General features: G+C 40.5%; 1 protein-coding gene across 1 annotated transcript in view; it reads left to right on the forward strand.

Annotated features, from left to right (window-relative positions):
* The window catches only part of tmx3b (thioredoxin related transmembrane protein 3b), a 35,902-nt gene that overhangs the window by 7,355 nt on the left and 5,777 nt on the right, over positions 1 to 22,770 (forward strand). Inside the window, exons 6-15 of the mRNA XM_085419036.1 lie at positions 267 to 347; positions 825 to 924; positions 1,126 to 1,203; positions 1,488 to 1,554; positions 6,663 to 6,761; positions 11,655 to 11,712; positions 11,916 to 11,969; positions 15,905 to 15,961; positions 20,049 to 20,178; positions 21,702 to 21,770. Of these exons, the coding sequence (XP_085275162.1) occupies positions 267 to 347; positions 825 to 924; positions 1,126 to 1,203; positions 1,488 to 1,554; positions 6,663 to 6,761; positions 11,655 to 11,712; positions 11,916 to 11,969; positions 15,905 to 15,961; positions 20,049 to 20,178; positions 21,702 to 21,770 (793 nt within the window). The remainder of the gene's footprint in view (positions 1 to 266; positions 348 to 824; positions 925 to 1,125; positions 1,204 to 1,487; positions 1,555 to 6,662; positions 6,762 to 11,654; positions 11,713 to 11,915; positions 11,970 to 15,904; positions 15,962 to 20,048; positions 20,179 to 21,701; positions 21,771 to 22,770) is intronic.

The following is a 22,770-nucleotide window of genomic DNA, read 5'->3' on the forward strand; positions in this document are numbered from 1 at the left end:
GTTGCTTAAACAGCAAAAATAATCTACTCTAAAATGTCAAAAGAGCGGTCCAATCAGAAAATTTAGTTCGACGTACACCTCTTGCATAATATTCTTTTTTCATACAAATCCTGAATGCATGACTGCCAAGCAGTTAATTCCCGTTTTATTCAGTTTCACATAAATATGCAAGCGGTGTCATTCTGTTGGCACAAAACAGTGAAAGGTGTTGAATGGGTTTTCAATGAAATATTCAGTCTTTCACTATTTTTTCTTATTATTTTCAGGTTAAAGGGTGATCTTGCCTACAATTACAAGGGACCGAGGACAAAAGATGATATTGTAGAGTTTGCCAACAGGGTGGCAGGGTAAGTTACAGGGTTCAAACAACACTTGGAAATCAACATGAGGAGAAACTGAGAGCCGAGTAGAACTTCCCTTATTTCACAGGAAGACATGCCAAGCTAAATGAAAACCATCTAAGGCAGCTTATCAACCCAGGCCATATTTGTTTCATAGCTCAATGGATTTCTGCCTCTGATGCTCCACTTTAAACCACTGTATCAAGTGAGCCTGACAGATTTCTCCCCTCCTTGAGGGAAATCAAACTAGATCCGTGACAGAGGGGCTGATCAAAAGCTTGGCTCGGAGACGGGTTGAGGACTGCAGTGGTTTTTTGAACTGCCACTGGGTGGTGCTAGCAGCACAGAAACCAAGATTAGGACGTTACACATCACTGTTGTACTCTGTGAGGTTTAAATACTTATCAAAATGAACTCCTGTCTATGTTTTGTTTGTTTGTTTGTTTGTTTGTTTGTTTGTTTGTTTGTTCTTTATTCCATCAGACCAGCCGTCCGAGCCCTTCCCAGCAAGCAGATGTTTGAGCACATGATGAAACGGCACGATGTGCTTTTTGTGTATGTTGGTGGGGATTCTCCTCTCAAAGTAAGCAACATACATCAATACACTTTCATTCTTTTATTCTTTAGCAACCACACAAAAGTCTGCATCATAGGGGCAATGCTATGCTGCAGCATTGACATAATATAAGAAAGAATTAATTCTATGCAATACCTTCAAGTGATAATTTACAATCTTTGAATACCGAAAGCCTTTTTTTTTTTCCTTCTTTTTTTGCTATTGCAGGAGAAGTACAACGACGCTGCCTCTGAGCTTATCGTCTATACTTACTTCTTCTCTGCTTCAGAGGAAGCCTTGCCAGAGGTAATGCTTTGAATAGGCGATCATCTTTCGTCTTTAGAAAGTATGAAATTAATTTCACAAAGATACACTCACAAACATGTCATTAATGCACTTGGGAATGACACATGCAGTTATATTTTCCTAGTTTGAGATAATGTATTTAGATTCTTTGAGCATGTCTCTTGCCCTGGGATTGCACACGTTACAAGCTCTGATGTTTTTTTTTCCCAGTACAAAGAGTTTTTCACATATTTTATATGATTTATGGATCTTTGTCTAAAGTGGTGTTTTTGTGTTTTCAACAGTCAGTATCTTTGCCAGAGCTTCCTGCTGTTGTAGTCTTTAAAGATGGAGGCTACTTTACCTATGATGGTAAGTATTTTATTTGCTTTAGGCTTTGTCCACTACTGTTGTCTTGTTTTTTTCAATTGGTTTAGTTTAATAGCTTAACTAGAGGGCAGTAGGGTGCCATGCTGTCTCCTGCTCCCGCCTGCTATTCCCTCCTCCTTCTCGCCTCTCACATAAACTTTGTAACCAGAGCTGTCTTCATGTAGTTTTCCTGTTCCTGCCGCTGCTCTTTCATCCTCACCACACTGAGTTATGGTGTGCCTGGCCCATCATAAAGCACCCCAGGCTCTGCCCACTATTGTGTGTGTGGTTAGGCCAGTGATGTTGTGGCAGTTTGTCTCTGGGCGGACATACATAGCAGGCCAGGGTGGATGAACTGGCTTGAGTGGGCGTGCGAGACCGCAGATTCGACCAAAGAAGAGCGCAGAGCTGGTAGTGTGTATACAGTCAAAGCCAAGAGGTGAATCGCTGCATCAGCCATCGAGTCAAAGCAGACAAAAAAGAAAATCACATTTGCGATGCGTAAAAGCTTTAGAGGATCTGCTTTTTCAGGTCATAATTGAAAGCTTTCAGCGCAGTAACATGAGTTCACCGCATTCCTCCATGATCTCTTGTATTTCTCTGCCGCTTTGGGCCTGAGTTGGCAGGCGGAACCGGAAGCGAAGAGCGTCGAGGCACAGCGACAACACAAACGGACCCCAGTAGTGGCTGTTAGGGAGGTCAGGCGCAGAACAAAATCCATCTGCGTTGCGGTCTGTGCGTTTGCATCCATCTGCTCCACCTGACCATTTCGGAAGGTGGGCTTCACGCACCAGAATCTCAGCAGAAGAGGCTCGCCACAGTAGATGTTAACCACAAAAACTCCACACTCTGCAGAGTCCTCTAGGACTCTGATACGGAGGATGTGATGAATCTGTAGCATTGCCATGGTGACGGTGTGTTAAACTTGTCAAGGACTGAGGAGAGGAGCAGCATGGCAAAATGACATGGTTGTGTCCTTCCTTTCTTTGTCCTTTTCAGTCGTTCGGAAACTGCAGAAGAAAAAAACTTTGATTATTTAGTATAGTAACACAGAAACTGAGTCATTAAGCATTAGACACTTACCTCAAGTGATAGCAAAAGAGAAATTTAAGAAAGTGGTTTGCCTCGCTTTTTTAAAGACTTATAGCCTTCAGCCTCGGCTTTCTGTCCATCTGCTGTAGTATGCTTCTAGTCTCCCTGAAGGTCTTCTGGCTAAATGTTGGATGAAGGAATAAATGAGTCAACCACACCTCATATGGTTTGCTGTTGCCCTCACTTTGCATGGTGTTCAGTCAGAAAATTTTATATGGCTAAACTTATGAGCCCATTTGCATAGGCACCTAGTGACACTGTTTTATGGCAGGCTGTGACGTTTAGTCAAGCGTGTGAGTATTATACTGTGAAACTGACACGTTCTTTTTTTGCTGCATTGTTATTTATCTTCTAGCTTTAGAGGCCGACAGCTGCCAAGATATTCTAACGACTTTGATCATGCCCCCCCGCCAACTATTTGCTTTCATATGTATTTTCCGAATACACAGATTCAAAGTACTCATTAGAAATTCACTGCACTCTTGCTGTTCTTGCTGTGCACTCTTGTTTTTAAAGAACGGGTCCCACTGAGCACAACCACACTGTCCAAACACAAGCTCTCGCTTTGTGTAAAATGATATTTGACATGTTATTGTTTAGCTTTGATTGCTTTAGTGCGCATCACAAATAGCGGCATCCCCTTTGAAAAGCACTGTTAAGATATAGTAGAACACAGAAGCTCATACATATTTAATTATCCAAATCCTCTGTTTCATACAGTTATACAGGTCTGCTCTGCTATTGTGCTTCAAAGGCCAAGTGGTTTTGATCATTGTGTAGCTGCATTGAAAGCTACTGGGCAACATGTAAGAAAGCAGAAAAATATAATTAGCATATATGTCAGCATGCACAGTATGGCATTTGTAACTGTTTCACTTGCCAACAGTCTTTAGACACGTTTTTGGGTCTTTGAGTCCTCCTAATGCTCAGAGCTCCACATAAGGCTTCCTGTTAATCTGACTCAGTGGTTAATGGTTTGGCCTTTCCACTCCTTGTATGGAAACATTCATAATGCTGCCAGCTGTGAGGCCGAATGTGTTTGCATATGTTTATTGGGAGCATGTAAATGACAGGATGATTAACAGTTTGTGAATGTGATGACAGAAAAGATCACACTTAAACAGGTGATAACACAATGATGACATTTTGGTACAGCGCACACGGTCAGCCTTCATTTCACTGGTTATTGCAATCTGCAGTGTTGGCAAGGTCAGCGTGAATGACATTGATGGAAACTGGTTGTTGTTTTTACTTTGTTTGGACAGAGGAGTGGTGGGTGGGAGATGGGGTATGAAGTGCAAAAAAGGCAGAGATGCTGCATGTAAATTGTGACCGTGGATTTCACGATCTTATTTTGGATAATTGTTTTTGGAAAGTGGACAAAAGTATTTAGACATGATTAACATAAGTCAAATGTTTAATTATTGTCAAATTATTAGGTCAAAATGATCAAATTATTGTTCCAGCTGCTGGTGTAATGTTTAATTACTAATTTATTGCTGAGCTATAAGTACATAATGTAGAGTGGAACCCCGACTTACGAAATTAATTCGTTCCCAAGGGTCTTTCGTAAGTCGAAAATTTTCTTAAGTCGAAGCACCCATCGCGCCTTTTGAGTGACCGATAGGCTATTGGCTAATTGCTAACTGCAACAACAATACACCGTTTAAGTGGAATAGCGAAGCGCAAGTACGAAAGCCAAGGGGGTTGTCACATGATCCGGAAGGCATTGTAGGCATTCTGGGCTCAGCCAATCAGAGCCAGCGGATTTCGTTATGCGGGCATGTTGCCGTAACACGGGCAGAAATATTGCCGTTAAGTGCCTACATAACTTGAATTTTTCGTTAAATGGGGTATTCGTAAGTCGGGGTTCCACATTCTGCAGTTGCATGCAAATTACAGTGGAGTAATTAAAGTAGGAATACAGTGAAGTACTTCAGTGAATTTACTTTAGTAGTAAGTCTACTTACTACATGGCTCTTGTCCACTTTTCTATATTTTTTTATTCATGTGGCATTTGTCACCAACAGTGGCTTCTTCTTCACTATAAATAATATAACTAACTATAACCGATATAGCTTTGTTTGATTTGATTGCTCAAGCATTACCTTACATGAATATGAGCTGCTAGCTACTGACAGCATAATTTTTTTTCTTTATCTTTACCCGATCCTATAACTGAGCAATACATAAAATATTTTTATATCACACTCTTTTTATTTGTTGTTGTATTCCTATTTCCTTTTAGCAGTTGAGCCAAAGCATCTTCTTTGTTAAACCTTATGTGTTCTTTTTTATAATAGCAAATTACCCATCATTACACCGAGCTTTGTGTCACATTTCAACACGTCATTCTCCTGGATCGTACGCTGTCTGAGTTATCTTTATGAAGCAGCTTCCTCCCCTCTCTATGCGTTTCCCCCTGTGGTTCTGTTTCTACACTTTTTGCATTGTCTTGGAGGTCTTCTGTGCCATTAACCTTCATCCTTGAAATGTGTCAGAGCTGCCTCCTCCCTCTGCTCCAAACTCTGACACTGGATCATCCTCACTCCACCCACTGTCTGTTTATATTCCCCCTCATCTTTCTCTCTCACCTCCCACTGTGTGAACTCTGGGCTGAAGGGCTCCTGTAGGGCAGTATGGAGATTGTGAGGGTGGCGCCCGGGAAGAAAGCAGTTCTAATTTTTTTCAAGGTGAAGCAGGTTCAGTCGGTGTAGCGGTGGATCAGGCTGTACAACCCCAGTATGGGGCCTCCGAGCTTTCTTTTGCTTCTGGGGTAAAGTTGGGAAGCTGCATGCTGTCTGTAAAGCCAGAACATCTGTGGAAAGAACTCTCTGGAATGTCTGCCCTATCCACTGACTCAGCAGTCTTAACAGCAAGGCTCCGCTCCCTTTGCACAGTATAATCACTGAGGAATAGTTTCTAATACTACTGTAAGCTACGACCTTGGGGGGGGTTTAAAAGTGTGTTCCAGGTTTTAGCTTGTCATGTTTAGTATTATGCTTCCAGCTCACTTGGAGCCCTGCAGGATGAGAATCATGTTAAAAGTCATCAGTGTTCTTGTAATTACTATGATGGTAGCGAAAGGTCACGGTAACTTATTAACGTGTCATAATAAGGTCCCGGCTACATTTGACATCAATTATGAGCGTCCTGTAGCCTCTCAGCTGGAGAAAACGGTGTTGTTTAAGCAGCTTCGTTACACCCTATTTATACCCTCCAGGGACATTCTCTGCTTCCTGTTTGCGTGTTGCCTCCAGATGTTAGAGGAGCAACAACATGTGGCTCGCATTCAGGAAGTAATTTTTTATTTTTCTGTCTTTGTTTATTTTTTTTTATTTATATGGTGCATTTGATAGGATTTTTTTTTCTTCTCTTGTTGCATCTGTTGAATTATACATTTGCTCCAGATGTGTTAAAAATAAATGTATGGTTGCAGAATCATTTACAAACCAAATGTGATGTTTTTCTTTCCTTAGCTGTTAAAATTAGGTCAGGTTAGCCAGCATTTTGGGGGAAAAGGCATCAATTGTGAATGAAAATTACAGTATTTTTCCTCTTAATGTTCTTGACAGCCATCTATTTGATAAATAGTAATTAATCTGGAAATGTGACTGTGAACAGTCAAGGCTAAACAAACTGTTATTTGATTTATGACTTGGCCATCTGTTGCGTTTGATTGTTTACATCTCCATCGATTGCCAATCTGTTCGCTCTGAGTCATAGATCATTGTGCTGCTTCAGATCTTGAATACCCTGCCTGACTGTTAAGCCAGAGGCAGCTGGCTGTCAAAACCGTTTCTGGTCATTGTTTATCTGACCTATGGCTGTGACTGCTCAGCTTCTGTCTTGCTCTTTGTTCCCCAAGAATGCATACAGGTGGCAAACGCTGATCTTCTTACATTCCAGCCATCAATACACTCTTCTGCTTTCCCTTTTTATTATAGGCAGTCTTTGGGCTGAATGTTGATTAGCTCTGTGCTTCTGTTTCTGAAAGATTTTACCTGTCTGTGTTGCAGAGTACGAGGACAGTAGCTTATCATTGTGGGTGAACAAGGAGCGCTTCCAAGGATACCTTCAGATTGATGGCTTTACGTTGTATGAGCTGGGGGAAACAGGTGGCGTATGCTCTTTTTCAATATATAACGTATTTATTCCTGAATTTCATTTTCCTTTGCACATTGTTTTTACTTTAGTTAGGGTTTATAATAGAATACTGTCCAAAAGGCTTGAGCCACCCCTAATTTCTTTAGATTTTGCTAAGAAAATGAGAAATAGATGCAGTGATCTATTGAAACCTGTGAAGATAATGAAAATACAGTTAAGATTCCCTGCCAAGTTAACTGTCATATGTAGACCCTTGAGTTAGGTGGCCTTTTTATGCCTGAATTATTTATATGTTAGGGCTTTGAGCTTAACAAACAATCATTCCTCTGAATAATTGTTACGACCCGGCTCAAAAGCTGCAACATAAAAAAGGAGACTAATACCAGCGTGTAGGTGAAAAGAGGTTTTATCTTAAAATGGACTATCAGGTTGGCTAAAATGGCTGGTGCCACCAAGGCAAAGACTAGTGAGCTCCCTGGGAAGCTTGCCTCAGGTATGCTTTTATCCACACCTGATTAGGTGTGGCCAATTAGCACCAGCTGAGCTGAGCAGATTAGAGGCTGCAGAGGGACGTAATACCTCCTCCCTTAAAAGGGTTCCTTTAAGACCCCTAAATTTATTAAAAGCCCCTCTGAAGCCTTCAGGTCCTTGACCCACAAACCTGAAATAAAAGTTACAGCTAACAGAAGCACAGTGTTCACATTATAGTTGGCATCTCTAAGCATGGATGGGCATGAGGATTTGAAGTTGCCACACTGAACACACAAAAAGTAACATGTGACCAACACGAAGGAGCACAGTCACAAACCCAAAATGATTACCTGATCTGCTACAACACAAAACCAAAAGTAGCAACAAATAATCACAACTAAGTGATCTGTTGTCTCCACCACACAAACAGTCACATACAGTGGCCCTATACCACAACAAGTTACTTAATCCACAAAGTTCAGTAAATCAAGCACACTAGTGACCAACCACAAAATGGAGAGCTATGGCCACACAATGATCACATCAAGGGTGGCTCAGCACCCCACAGTGTTATTGCCATCACCTGGCCAACAACACTCGAAAGTGATCCAACAAAATAGCCATATTCCCCACAACACTAAAGGTCACAGCACAAAACACTCACCTCATGAGGATCTCATTAGCATCCATCAACACTGACATATGCACACACATGGTGTACACTCAATGCCAACTTAAAAACAGCCTACCTGCCTCAGCTACAGACCATAATCATGAATGGTCTCAAACCCCCTACCAAGTTTGGGGCCACTGATTTACTATGTGCAACTCCCAGCCTAAAACACAAAAAAAAACATAACAAAGGAGACGAATACCAGCGTGTAGGTGAAAAGAGGTTTTATCTTAAAATGGACTATCAGGTTGGCTAAAATGGCTGGTGCCACCAGGGCAAAGACTAGTGAGCTCCCTGGGAAGCTTGCCTTAGCTGGTGCTAATTGGCCACACCTAGTCAGGTGTGGCCAATTAGCACCAGCTGAACACACTGAGCAGATTAGAGGCTGCAGAGGGACGTAACAATAATAATCAGAAAACCTGAAGAACTTTTGCATGAGAGGACTTTAAAACTGATTTGGAGAAAGTCTTGCTCCTTAGAAGCAAAGTTTACAAAAATGACAGGTGGCTCAAGACTTTTGCACAGTACTGTAATATCCTGCTTCAAAATGTATGGAATCGTGAGTTTCTGGGTCTAGTTTCATTTGTTTTTTTGGTTAGTAGATTAATTGCTGAAATTTCACTGAGAAATAGAAGAATGAACCGAAAACCTCAAAATATTCAGTTTCCTTTCATGGAAAACAAGACATGCAGCCAATGATCACTTTTAAAAACCCAGCACTGGGACATTTTATGTCTTTGCTTTATTATCAGAATAGATACAGATCAATTTTCTGCAGAATGACTGTTTTTTAAAGGGCTGTATTTTGTTAATTGTGAGCCTAAGATGTGGGACTTTTAATGTGTTTTTTTTATGTGTGTGTCCTTTTTAATCTTTATGACTGTGGAACCAAAGTGATTACAGATTGAATACCAGCTTATATCATTTGAACTGCATCAGCACTTTATACATGGCTTTGCTCAGACTGCCTGCCTCATTTTATTACATTGTAAAACCCCTTAATATTTTAGAATCTCTAAACATGTCTTCCACTTAACAACTTTATGTTGTTTGATTCTTAAATATAGAGCTGCTGTTTTTAAAAAATCCAGTAAAAATATCCAGGGCTAAGGTAGCAAAGAGTATCCCTTCCCTCCAGATATAGCCCATGTTCTGCTTGTTTAAATGTACATACACTTCTCCTCTAAAAGGAAATTTAAGCTCAAGAGTGAAATACAAACTGCCTCTTAAACGGCAGTAAATTGATGGTCTGTGCAGAGAAAGCTGTGCTTTCTAATATTAGATACAGTGTTTTCCTCCTTTATGCTGATGTTGCTGAGATCAGTGATGCTCAACAGTTGAATGTTGCTTAAATGTGTTACTGTGTGCAGTTTTAGTTTCTGGCCCATCCATATAGCAGGCTTTCCAGTTAGTTTTAACAGTTCTGCATATAACACGGTCTCCATAGCATCTTAATTGGATAAACACTGTAACTGATTAAAGGCTACATTGTTAAGTTTGATGTGTATCTGTGAATTTGCTAGCCTTGTCTTTGAAGCCTTTTCAACAAAGCATCAGATTTCACGCTCTTGGGCTCAGCAGAGCTGTAGGAGTGACATTTCATGCTGTAAAATCCCTGCTCCAACACATCGTAAGTCACACTGACACAGAACTTGGTACCCGCGACAGCCCCAGTGTGACCAAACCATTGAAAAGTTTGAAACTGTAATTTATGGGCTAAGATTTAGAGCACATGAGACCTATATTGGTAGCATACTGAAAGCAAAAAAACATGCAACACATGGATTTTAAAATTAAAAGGCAGCAGTTTGGATTTCTTTGCGGTGTAAAGAAACATTGAAGGTTTTTCTTTGGGGATAGAAGATAAATAGTAAGCAAGCGCTTTCATAGTGCGGTTAATTTGCAGATTTTCTAATTTAACCCATTAGAATCCAACTTGCTTCACACGTTATTGGATGGAGGCAGTGAACTAGTGAATAAACAACTTCTGCAGGTCAAACATGAATAGAAACCTGATAGAAATGTAATACGACATTTTAGAATATGTGAATTCTTTTTTTTAAAGCTATTATTACAAAATCTTGGAATTTAAAGGACTTGAGACTTGAGCAGTAAGGGATTCAGAAGTTCTGTCTACATGTAAGCCATGAAAAATATCTTTTCTATGCTTTGATCTTTTTGCTTGGAGATTGTTTAAAAGATATAATAACAACCCTATGATCACAGAGCTTGGAAGTATTGGATGTCGAAGCTGTAGAAAATAACACCAGTGGTTCTTCATTTCATCTGTGGGTCAAAAATTACAACTAAATTCACAGAACGAGGGGCTTTGATGCCAGAGGGTAGCAGGCTGAGAAACATCAGTGGTTTCAAAAAGTGGTTGAATAAATAACGACACAGTGCAAACACGGTAAATATAATGTTCGATGGGTGTGCCGGTTGTAAGTTTTCACTAATACGTTTATTAATATTAGATCTATTTAATGCATTCTGGATCAATTATGAGTAGGTCACAAGCTCAGCGTTTTTAAGTTGCCAGGTTGTGAAAAACCCACCTTTCACATAGGATTAGTCTTTTTAGCTCTTTAATTAACCCCACAGACCCTTTCGGATAATCTGATGTTTGACATCCGATCCTCTGGAAAGAGCCGCAAGGCTTCTGAACCAAAAGTCAATTTATTAACTGTTTTCCTTTTAAATCTGCAGACTTGATATTTATGTGAAGAAATCCCTCATTAATCACTTGAATGCACTCACTTTTATAATTGCACTTACTACACCTTGTTGTCACCTTCATAGAAAATAAGAAGCCTATGATGCTTATCAGCATATGTAACTAGTGAAATTGCCACATGTAGAGGATTGAAAAACAAAGAGGTTTTGAACACTGCTGCACTTGAGTGGCTTTATTTGCCATAGTAAATTATTATTAAATTGGCCAAATTGTTAAAAATACTCCATAAATGTCTAAATAATACTTGCATGGTAGTGCAATTTTATTGTAAAACTTAATTTGTCCTTTTCCAACTTGAGTTGTGCAGAATCCATCTAATCTTCCTGGAAATACACAGATGAATGATGCTGCTGTGCTCATGCTCAAACACAGCACAGAGTTAATTATACACATTTCCACAGGTTGTATTCCCATGAAGAATAAAAACACCAACTGAACCATAAATTAACATTTTTTCCTCTCTGATTTTCTGTTTCCACCAGCAGTTACAGAAAATCCGCAATCAAAGTTATTTAGATATACAGTATAATTTCACTGAATATACATGTTAAATATTATTCCTTCTCCTGATGCAAAGCTGGCAACTTTCTTTATATAACCTCATTCTTGGCATCTAATCAACGTGAGTGACCACCAGGGGGCAGGCTGGCACTCTCACCCAAGCAGCAAGGGACGTGTAGCATCAAAGCATATCAGGCCGAGTAACAAACCTTTAAAGTTGTGTAACAGTTTTTTGTTGTGCTTTTTAAGCAGATCTATTTGTTGTGGGTTTGGGTTTTGAATGGCACTGAAATAGCTCTCCCACCACAAAGTGACCACTTGTTTCCTATTCAGCCGAGCAGAAAGCCTAAGCTAGCTTAATGTTTGAGTGATGAATGAGCAAAGTGCTCGCCGTGTCCCTTCCTTTCTTCTTCCCCTATTGAGAGGTGATAGATCTCCTCCGGAACCTCTTACCCTCCCACCATTGTCTTTTCACCGTCCTTTTTGTGTGTCTGACTGATTTGTAATCCTTGTCTTCCACCTCAGGCAAACTGGTGGCAATTGCAATCATCGATGAGAAGGACCCCACAGAGGAGAGTGGCAGGTACAAAAGAACACTGAAATTAAAAAGCATGACTCTTATAAATTACTCCCACTCTCACCACAATAATTGAGCTTAAGTGCATGGCTTTCAAATACAGATAAGACCATTATTGTTTGCATCTGGCCACAAATTGCAGCCAACAGCTAAAAAAAGGTTAGACTCCAACTCGTGTGGTATTTCTCTGTCTTCTAATTTGCTTTTAGATTAAAGACCTTGATGCAGAGGGTGGCAAAGGAATACCGGGAACACTTTAACAGGTAAGGCACGGGTAAATGATGAGGTCAAAGACGGAGATCCAATTTATACATTTATTCTAGGATGTTGCGCTCACTGGGGAACGCTGCCTGTCTACTCACAAGCAAGTTATACCTTTGTCAGGGCACGTCTGTTTTGTTGAGGTTCAGTAGGAACGTAATTATGCAAAATGTCAGATTCCAAATATAGGTGTTCTTTTCAGCTGTCACTCAGAAACACAACTCGGCTTGTATTAATGCAGAATTTTCTGTTTTCTCTGGCTCCAATTGTGCGATAACAACTGGAGATGGGGTATTTTTGTTACGCGCTGTGCTGCTCGACCTGTTCTTTTACAGGAGAGGAGCCAGCGTAACAAGGCAAATGAAAGGATAAAAAAACACTTGAATGCATAATTTCACACTGCCACTATTGTTATTTTTGCTCAAGTGCGCTATAGTTGGCAGGTCATCCTTCCCCTACAGCACCCAGGTGGAAGCAAACGGGTTTTTTTGCTGAAGTGGCTTCAGGTAAAATGAGCTCAAAGGTTGCTGTTCTTTATGTGACCCTAATTTCTGATCACTGTCAGCAGGGAGTCAGTCACCAGGTGGATTGCCACAAAAGATTAGTTAAAAAAAAAAAAGTCCAATACATTTGCATAATGATGCAGTGCTTTAGTTCCTCGCTGTGTCCTGTCATTGACCGCGTTGCTTCATCAGATACATTTCTGCTTTTGAATGAAGAGGTGTGTCTCAAACCGTAATGATAAAAGTGCTTCTCACTCTGCAGGCATGCCCATTAAGACTGATTGAATTACACAGATCCCTATCATCTGTTATACTACTGTCTGCCACACTACTCAGCGCTGTTTTTGAAGGCTTCAGAGTCTGAGATCCCTACTGAGATCAGAGCTGCCTGCGGCGTTCAGACACACCTAAACGGTACTTGTAATTACAAGCTGCCGAGTGTTGCCCCTGTTAGTGGGTGGAGCCAGCATACAGAGTCAACAGAGCATAGGGGGTGACTGACATTTGAATGAGTTGGTGCCGTTTGATGTAGTATTAGTTCACCTTCAGTTTGTAGCATTTGCAGAAATGTTGGTGTGGGGCAGTGGAGGACTCGTGCCCACGTTTGTGTGGCGGAGTTTGATTTTTGTCACTTTGATGGGCGTGTAGGCTGGGTTGTCACTCTACACCAGTCATTGTGTATGCCTTTATATTTTACAGCACTCATGACAAGATGACAAGCAATGTCACAAAGTCTGCCTCAACTGGAGGTTTTTATCCAAAAACGACTCTGTGCGCTCCTTTTTTTTTTTTTTTTTTTTTTTTTTTTTTTTTTTTTTTAAAGGAAACTTTTGCAACATTTCAAGAAACCCTGCTGTTAAAAATAATGTGAAAATGACCAACTCTGAAGTGTCACTCTTTTGACTGTCACAAACCACAGCGACGTAGCACAAGTTATTTACTAGAAAGCGCAGAGCAGAATTTAGCTGCAGAAGAAACTAAAACGGAAGTAAGCATTGATCTTTAATTCACTAGGAGAGCAGAAACACATCCAGGTTAGTACTTATGAATAGTTGGTGTAAATAGGCAAAACTAAATTAATGCAAGTATTATGAATTTTTAAAAAAAGGTCTTCAAAAAAGACCATAGTAAACAGCAGTTCATCCTACCTCTTAAACCCTCATCTGAACTGCGAATGTAATGACAGATGAAAACATTTACTCATACACATTTAGTATAATCACATAATAAGAATGTATTAAAAGTGACCCTGTTATGCTCATTTGCAGCCTGTATTTTTATTATTTCATTCTACTAGAGTTGATTTGTGTGGCTTCTTTCAGCTGCTCCCTTATTCTTAAGGGGTCGCCACAGCGGGCAGCACTGCATGTTTGATTTGGCACATTTTTATGCGGGATGTCCTTCCTGACAAAACCTCCAAGGGATTTGTGTCTCTTTTCTCAATCGAAATGGGGTCTTTTGCTTGTTAGGCGAACTATTCTGTTCAATAAGTAGGAATCAGTTGGAAGAAATTAACATGATTTTATTGAGATACAGAATTCAGTCAGACTGTTTGGCAATTAGACTATGATAGGAGTGAAGGACCCCTTGAAGTCTAGAAGCTGGTGGTGGTGAAGATGGTGATGGGGAGGAGGTGGGTTGTACAAAAGGCAGAAAGACATAAAAGCACAGAGATTTAAAGTACGCAAAATGCAGGCAAGAAGATGATTGGACAGCCTCGATGATGTCATCATTAAGTTTGACAGCGTGAGAAAGTGGAAGTGATGTAAAGGAATAGACTAGCAGCCGAGTACCCGGGAAAGCAGGCAGCTGAGTGATTACAGATCTTCCTTCTTGAACTTGCACATACGCTTCATGGTAACTGTTGAAAATAATCCTTGTTGACCTTGCACTGGGTGTTGGTGCAGCACCTCAGTTCATCCACTCTCTGCAACAAGCTGTTTGAGCTCCCTTCCCCTTTCCTTTAAAGCCAGCTGTCTTCTGATTGGCTGCTCAAACAAGCAGAACGCTTTGAAGGTGGGTGGAGCTTCTGATCCAGAATGAATTCACTGTTGTTTGTTTTTTGTTTTTTAACCCTGACTGCTTGTCCCATCTTTTAATTTCAGCCCACAGAAACATTTTGTTTTTAAAGCATTTCTAAGAACTGTGTGCCATGAGATGACGGGGCCACAAGATTATTTTATGATTACTCATTACCTAGCATAAAAACACCCTCTGGGATTTGGCTCTAAGTATAATGATGGTCAGAATGATGAGTTTAGATAGGTGAAAAAATACGCCCACCTTACTTGGAATTTCTTTTTTTTTGGTTGTGCTCTGACTTTTGAAAATACTCAGTGAGAACTGCAGATAAAGTCAATATAGACAACCAGGATTTTAAAAAAAAGTTTATTAGAAAACCTTGCCACAAAGGGAATATTTTATAAAAACGCAAACAGTTTGGACACACTTACCTTCAGTTTGTTCTACTCTCACATATACAAGGCTCTCAGTAGGTTACTCACTATTTTGGCCAGTGTGCTCCATGATTCCTCCAGCCAGGAGAGTCAGTGGAAAGATATACATACATGGTGAAGAGACTTGTAAATGTTTAATTTATCGGATCTGAAAAGTACTAATAATAGCAAAGTAAAACTGGAATGGAATTTAATTTAATATTTTCTGTGCCTCAGTCTCGTATCTCAGTGGTTGTTTTGCCAGTCTTTGAGATCTGGATCGTTTCTAACAGTGCCTGATCTGTGTCTTATAGCATTGAAGTTATAAGCTGACTTTTTGATGAGCTTTATTCCCAGTCAGGCCCACTATTGTCAGCAAGATTATCAGTAACCCAGACTGATTTTTATATTGCATCCAGTGGCTATATTATACAGTTCAGTTTCTTCATAATCATGTCAAGCACAAGCAGTATTGTTTAGCACCCAGGGGACCAATGCCCTAGATGTTGCTGTGATTCAGAATGAATATAATATATATCTAGAGGCCTCCACAATCAGTCATTCAGAGAAAGTTCCTAGTTTTCCTGGACTTGTGCAACCCCCTTTCCTAGTCTGCCCACAATACACTTTGCTCAGACATTGTGCAGCACAATGAGATACAAATTGAATTCCTCCTCCTACCTTATCGTTTAGATAAATCACCTGAGTCTTTTCTGTGCTAGAAAAGATGAGGAGAAACAGGAGATGGCACAGAATGGAGCTTTGGGGATATTCCCCCCCCTCCTCTGTTAAAGCGTTCTCCAGTTTCCAATAGCAAGAACATGTAATTTCATTCACCAAGTTTTCATAGCTGTATACTATTGTGCGTTGAAGTTTGTGTCCCAGTTTGTGCTAGTGTCATGCAGTCCACCGAGACAGGAAAAAGAGTTCATTTCACTCAGCTTTTTTTGGATGCAATGTTTCGCTTTCTCATGCCACTGATTTCTCTTGCATCTCCAGAGACTTCCAGTTTGGCCACATGGACGGGAATGACTACATTAACAGCCTCATTATGGGGTAAGTGTCTCACATTCAGCCTCCCTCTCTCTTCTCGTGTCATCCTCCTCGTTCTCAGCCTCATGTTACCTTCTGTCAGCTACTTATCCAGGTCTGCACTGACTTGTAATGCCAGCCTCTGCCATTAAAGATGCTCTCTTGTGGAGAAGTCAATTACACAGACTGTCATTTCTTTTTTAGTGCTCTTGGAAACTTTAAACCCCCCTTTCCCCCCTCTACATCCAGCATACACCCAGGAAAAGCACAAAGATCCACAAGCTCATGCAAATCTGGTTGTGAAAGTGCAGCCTATTGAGATGAATATGTGAGGAGTTTAGGGATAGCGGGCTGTGCGTGGATTAAATCTATAGCGGTCATGTATTTTTCTAATAGCTTGCCAAAGAGCAACGCTAATGATGCAGTTAGACCCTTTGCTGCAGCAACTTTGTGCCCAAGCTGAGGCTGGCTGTTAGGGTGTCATGCTTAGGGAGGCCTTGAAACTGACATCCCTTCCTTTTAATTAGGCAGAACCCCACTACGACCAGGATGGCCGTCGCAGTCGGCATGTCTGTTTTGTGTCTACTAACGTACAGCATCTAATTATGTGTGTCTGTATAATTTTGTGTGAGAATCTGCATGCGTAAAACGACCGCGGCAGGATGTTATTTTAATTTGAGCATGTTATTGTTTGTATGAGCAAGATTATAGCAGACATGGTGTCCCAAGTCCTGTGTAATTTAGTCAGTGTGTCACTGAGTACAGTAGAAGTTATGGCTTGAAATATAACTACATTGAACCAGCAGGCTTCTGGTGCACAGTTGAAAATAGGCGGTGTTTATATTTAAGGATAAAAGAGGTGATTAGCCTTCCTAATTTTGTATGAGCACATACAATATGTATTTTTCCTGGGTTTTAGGGGACTGAATTTAGCTGCTGTAGCGCAGGATTAATTGCCCTCCTTTGAGGAATAAAATCCTGGCCTGTCAATGTCCACTAATCCTTTCCCTTAGGAGGGCCATGGAAATAAATCTGATGGCTTTTTATTCCTCTTTCTGTCATCACAGCGATTACTGTGTTCTGGCAGCAGTCTGTCTGGCGTAAGGCTGCTTCTGCTTTCACCAGAGGCACACAAACACACTCAGGAATACACACATACCAGATGAGAACCACTCAAAGTCTGAGGTCGTCTTTGTTTCTGTTTAAATGTAGGATTATCTCTAACCCCTTATATGGGATGCATTGTAGGCTGTGAAAAACGTGAAAAGATGTGAGCTGACTGAAAACTGGCAATATCGAGGGAGGACTTGTAATCGGAATGGGAATGATTACGAAAGGCATTTCTCCAGTTGGACATCCAAATGAACGACCTCCTGATGTCAGCAAACATCATTTTCTGATAACTTTAAATTGATATTTATCCAGATTTTATGTTGGCACGCATCCTAAATGTATATTCTGGACATACTGTGATAATGATTATCATAGTTTACAGCTGGGATTATTAATTAGGCCTTCTTACAATAATTAATGCTCAGAAAATGCTTCTGGTAACAAAGCGCAAAAGGAAACTTTGAGAAAAACGAACTGATGAACTGTTGCTAATGAGTCCTGTTAAAAAAAAAGAAATAAAATAACATGAAGCCCTCAAATGTGTAAACTGCACATAATTTGTGCACAATTTGTTCACTTCTATTTTCATTTTTTAACACCAACTAACATTAGTGCATTAAAGTCAATATTTCAAAAATGTATTAATATATATGTTGTCCAATGTGCACAAAGGGTCAATGGGAAAGCACAAGACATGCCGAAAATTGCATAATTTAGAAATTGTGTAATCACATTGTGCCCAGCAGAGCAGCTTGAGCTGCAGCACATGTAGGCGAGTACATGCTAAAGCTGAGCAGACAGTTGTGAAGTCTTTGGTTGTATTCACAGTAAATTAATAACTAGTTTGTTAAAATTCATTTGCTGAATTTTTAATGAACAACAACCCTGTTCAGAATATAAGGAACAGCTTCTGATAAATCAGTATTAGACAACTGTTGGTTAGTGGTTGCTGGAGGTTGGAGGTAGAAGTCATTGTTTAATTGATTGCTAAAGCTTTAATCAGGCAGGCATCGAGACTGGTCAGTCACCCCCCAGCACTGACCAGCCTCCAGAGAAAGGAGGAATGACGAATAGTTGCTGGCAGTCGTAAAGAGGTACCAAAACCCTCCTTGTGATTGCTTTGGTTGTTAGCAGACTGCCTGTAGAGTGGCTCCATTACGCTGACGAACAAAAAACTTGGCTCAAGTCTTCAAGATGGGACTCTCATGTAGTTAGGGATGGGTACCGGTATCCAGTGTCATTATGGCACCGGTTCTGACATAAACGGTAGTAACCAGACCGAAAAGCAGCGCACATTTCGGTGCTTTATTTCAGTGCTTTTTTTCCTGAGATGTCATACACTTTGGATTCTAGCCAATCATTTTACCTTTCCAAGGATAGTAGGCGGGCCCAGGTACGTATGCTCTTTTAGAGCAGAGCTACAGATTAAAAATGCCCAAGGCGAAGCGGTCAAAAGTCTGGCTGTACTTCACAGCAAAAGATGCAAACTCAGCAGCAACAAGTGCTTTAAGGTGATACTGTGCAAAGGAGGTAACACCTCGAATCTGATGAAACACCTGGCGACGCATAGCCTTTTTTTAAAAGCCAAGAAATCACCGTATTTGATAGCTTGCTGCAAGACCGAGCACCGAGCACATCTACCCATCCCTACATGTAGTCTGTGCTTCTTGTGTTAGTTCTAATGAATACCAATAGTTTCTCAGCTCCTGCTCCATAGTGAATCCAAAGACATGTAATGGTATCTTATCGTCTAACTTTCTATCTAATATGCAAATTCCCCCAAATCCCGAGTTATTACTTGAATAGTGAATTTTGGCTAGACTAGAAATGAGCTCACTATTACTTTACTTCCTTTAGCAGTTTGTACAGATCTTGTAGGATGGTACATAAAAGAAAAACAACAACAAAACCACTGGCCCTAATTGCATAGAAACCATTTTTTGCAGTAGAAGAAGAATGTGTGCAAATGGTAGAATATATGACCCTTAATTATGGTGGCGAACCCCCAGTAGTCCCACTAACTGAGGCACCTAGGCTAATCCATATTTATTTTAAATGGGTGCCATCTGTTGGAGTAGGCTGGATGTCAGATGGAAATACCCATTCATAATGTGTGTGTGGTTGTGTGTGTGTGAGAGAGAGAGATTGCAGAACTCAGCTGGGCAGAGTAGTGAGGCACTGATGACTCTACCGCACAGGCGTATATGTTTGCCCTCCTGATTTCAGCGGGGTGGTGGATTGGGACAGTGATGGATATGCGTGTGTGTGTGTGCAATTTGTTGCTGGGTTGAGTAACACCGCGGGGATGTAAGGTGGCAGCGCCGTGATGGACTGTTTGTGCGCCTGTGTGCATGTGTGTATCTAAGCACTAGGATACCTTATCTAAGCCAGGCTTTGGTGTTGTGCGAGACGTGTGGAAGAGGGATCGGTTGTTTGTATGACCTTATTCCCTATCTCACTGAGTTTTGTAATTCCTCTGCTGATTTGTCGAAATGAGCCGGCTTGGCAGCGTACAGCGTGTCACTGTTTCTGTGTTTTCTGTTAAAACAAAGCCTGTAAGATCACTGGAGTAGTTAGTATATGTTTTGTACGTGTCTCGGTGTGGATGCAGAGCTGCCTTCCTCTGGACTCCCTGGGCTTCACTTGTCAGTTTTAGTTTGTAAAGGTCTCTTTAACTGTGACCGGCACAGACCCATAAAACCCCTGAGTTGCACACTCTTTGTATAAAAGATGGAAGAAATGCCACTCTGAAATGGGCCACACTGCATCGCCTTTTTCCTTGGGAAAGAAAAATTCTCTGTTTGAAAGAAAACCCATGGGAAAAGTTGGGTTGCTCAGAGTACAAAGGGTTTGTTTATCTCACTATTGTATTCTCTGTGTTGCAATTTATTCTTTAAGACTACAATTTGTTCCCATCTAATGATGCTCTTTGATAATGGCAGTCTGAGGTGTGGGGGTTAAGAAGATTAAAAGCCGTGTTTCCTGTTTTTTTCCTCAGCGAGGTGACAGTTCCCTCCGTTATCATCCTCAACACATCCAACGAGCAGTACTTCCTGCCCAGTGAGCCGATCGAAAGCATGGAGCAGCTGGTCCAATTCATCAGCAGTGTTCTGAACGGTTCTGCACAGGTCCAAATCCTTCCCTCTCCCCTCCCTTGCCTCCCTTTCCTGCTTTCTGTTTATGTATTCAGCCTGGTGTAGCCTTCGCTCCCCTTCACCTTATGTTGTACTGTTGTAATCACACCAAATCTTCATTAATCAAGCATGTTGCCTTGCATTTTAAGTCCCCCACTCAGAAATTTTTTTTTTTATCAGATGAGATATTTTTCCAATCTCCTTTTTGCATGTTTAGATTTCATATTGCATTCCCTTTTGAATAGATTATCTGCAATAATTCTATGTTCTGAGCCAAACACTGAGATTACTACATGACTTTGTATTGTAGTGTGCGCACTAATCTCTACGCTAAAGTCACCAGATGTATGAAACCATAAGCCAAACACCCAAAGGTCTTTTTCCTTTTTCCGAGAATGGTCTGGGCTATTTTTCGCCTGGCAAAACAAACCACCCTCCCACCAAATAAACAGCAACAGAAACCACCATGTTTCTGCAGTCCAGTTTTAGCCAAGCCCCGGACAGTTTCAGCCTCTACACGTCAGGCTCGTAATCTCAGCCATGTGGTGTCTCAGGGCCCGTTTGTCCTTCATGTAGAAATGCACCAAATAAAGTTTTTGCCCCACAAAAAATGTTACCATAGAATACAAGTGGATTTCAAGGATTTTCTTGTGGAGTGTAGGGAGCTTTTTTGCTCCAAGCATGATCAAGTTTTGTGAATCTTTAATGCTTTTTCAATGGAAGTATAAAAAACATGAAAACTGGGTGTGTTTTTTGTGGAATTCGCCTCCTGTGAAGCATGAACCAGCCTCAAGAACAGAGTTACCTTAGCAGTCTGTCACATCGCTACACCTGGTTTTCATGGAATAATTATTTTATTTTTTTAAACTCACTGCTGCCATATTTAAGTCCTCGTTCCTGTGCTTCGTTTCAATTAAGAAGAAAAAGCTACAACTTCTTTATATGTTGTTTTTGCATAAGGATGTCTGATACCTTGCGTAGTTCTCATGCAATTTGTGCTTAGTCTGTTCAGCAGCTGCATCCACAAAGATTGTCTCATACCCCACCTTCAGCTTATTTCCAGAAGTCCTGCTTAGTTGGAGCTCACTAATTGGCCATCCTGATGAATTAGCATCAGGACAAATCACTCATTGGCTGCCCCGGTGCTTTTTGCCAATAAATGAGCTCAGATGGAGCAGAACTGCTGCACTGTGAGCAAACTAGAGTCAGGCACATTAGATAATTTTGTGCAAGGAAGTGGTTAATTAAACATTATTTAAAATGTCTGAAATGTACTAAGCACATGACTGGAGAACTGAAACCTGGATATTTCAGTCTGTGTATAGTATGTGTTGCTGTTTGCGAAGTTTTTATTGATTTATTGATTGTTTTGTGGTTTAGGGAATGCTTCCAGGTAACTGCATCAAATTGTTGTTGCCAAGCTGAAGAGTGCATGAAACCCTGCGCATGTCCTATAGAACTGGGATAGACTACACGTAGTAGCTTATCTGTGTCCATTAAACTCTGTCTTCCTGCAGGCATATGGAGGTGACGGCATCATTCAGAGGATCAAACGTGTTGCCTTTGATGCCAGGTCCACCATTATGGTAAGTTGGTGAGATTTCAATCAGCAGGATGTAGCTCAAGTTCAAAGTGAAATGAAATACAAAACATCATCTAAGATTTCCACCAAAAAGCAATAAATATGTACAAAAGAGCGTAAAATAATTCAGTCTGCAGGATGTCTGCATCAAGTGTTCCTCAGGACTGAAGAAACAATATGACTAAAATTCAATCATGTCTTTTTTGTGCCCTGTTCATGAAGAATCAAGCTCCAAAACTATATTATTATTATTATTGTTGTTGTTGTTGTTGTTATTATTTCGTTGCATAGTTGCATTCCTAAAAATGAATTTAAGTGGTTGAATGTTATGCTTCATTATTATGCTGACCTCTCAGAGGGACTCAGTATGCCGGCTGAAATTTGGGTATAAAACTGGTAATTCAGTTTATTTAATAAATAACAATACATTTCTGAGATTTAAACAACCTTTTGACAAATTTTCTCAGTTTTGACAGACGGTATCGTAGATTTGTATTAAAGTTGACTTAAGCATACAGTGGCCAAAAGTTCAATATTTGCACTGCTTTGGTTCTGTTTTGGTCTCCACCACCTTCATGGGGAAATGTGTTTTTCTGTGTTCACCAGCTAATTGTAACTATTAACTAATGGCTTGTATACAGTTGGAACAATGTTCTGTGGGTTCTCACATTACATACAACACTTACTGTTTGTCAAATAAGAGTATTGCAGATGATTATCCAATCTAGCTTTCAAGCTAATATTACTTCAGGGTAATTTTACTATGCGACATGCTGCTCAGAGGACGCTCTCCTGTTTAAGGATACCAGGCTTCACCTCTACAATTAAAGCGCAGCATTATCGTGCTGCACAATATCAAATTGCCCCTGTTATGGAATAATATTCTTGCTGTGTTTCAAAATGTGCTTCACCTTGACTGCGTTTGCTAAATTAGGGTTAATGCTCTGTGTTCAAGCTGCTCTGCAACAATGTCAAACAAATGCCCCTGTGCACTCCACTTTTCC

The sequence above is a fragment of the Rhamphochromis longiceps genome, linkage group LG9 (genome assembly GCF_057381845.1).
Source record: "Rhamphochromis longiceps isolate RC_006_pf linkage group LG9, R_longiceps_female_GT1.1, whole genome shotgun sequence".
NCBI classification, from domain to species: domain Eukaryota; kingdom Metazoa; phylum Chordata; class Actinopteri; order Cichliformes; family Cichlidae; genus Rhamphochromis; species Rhamphochromis longiceps.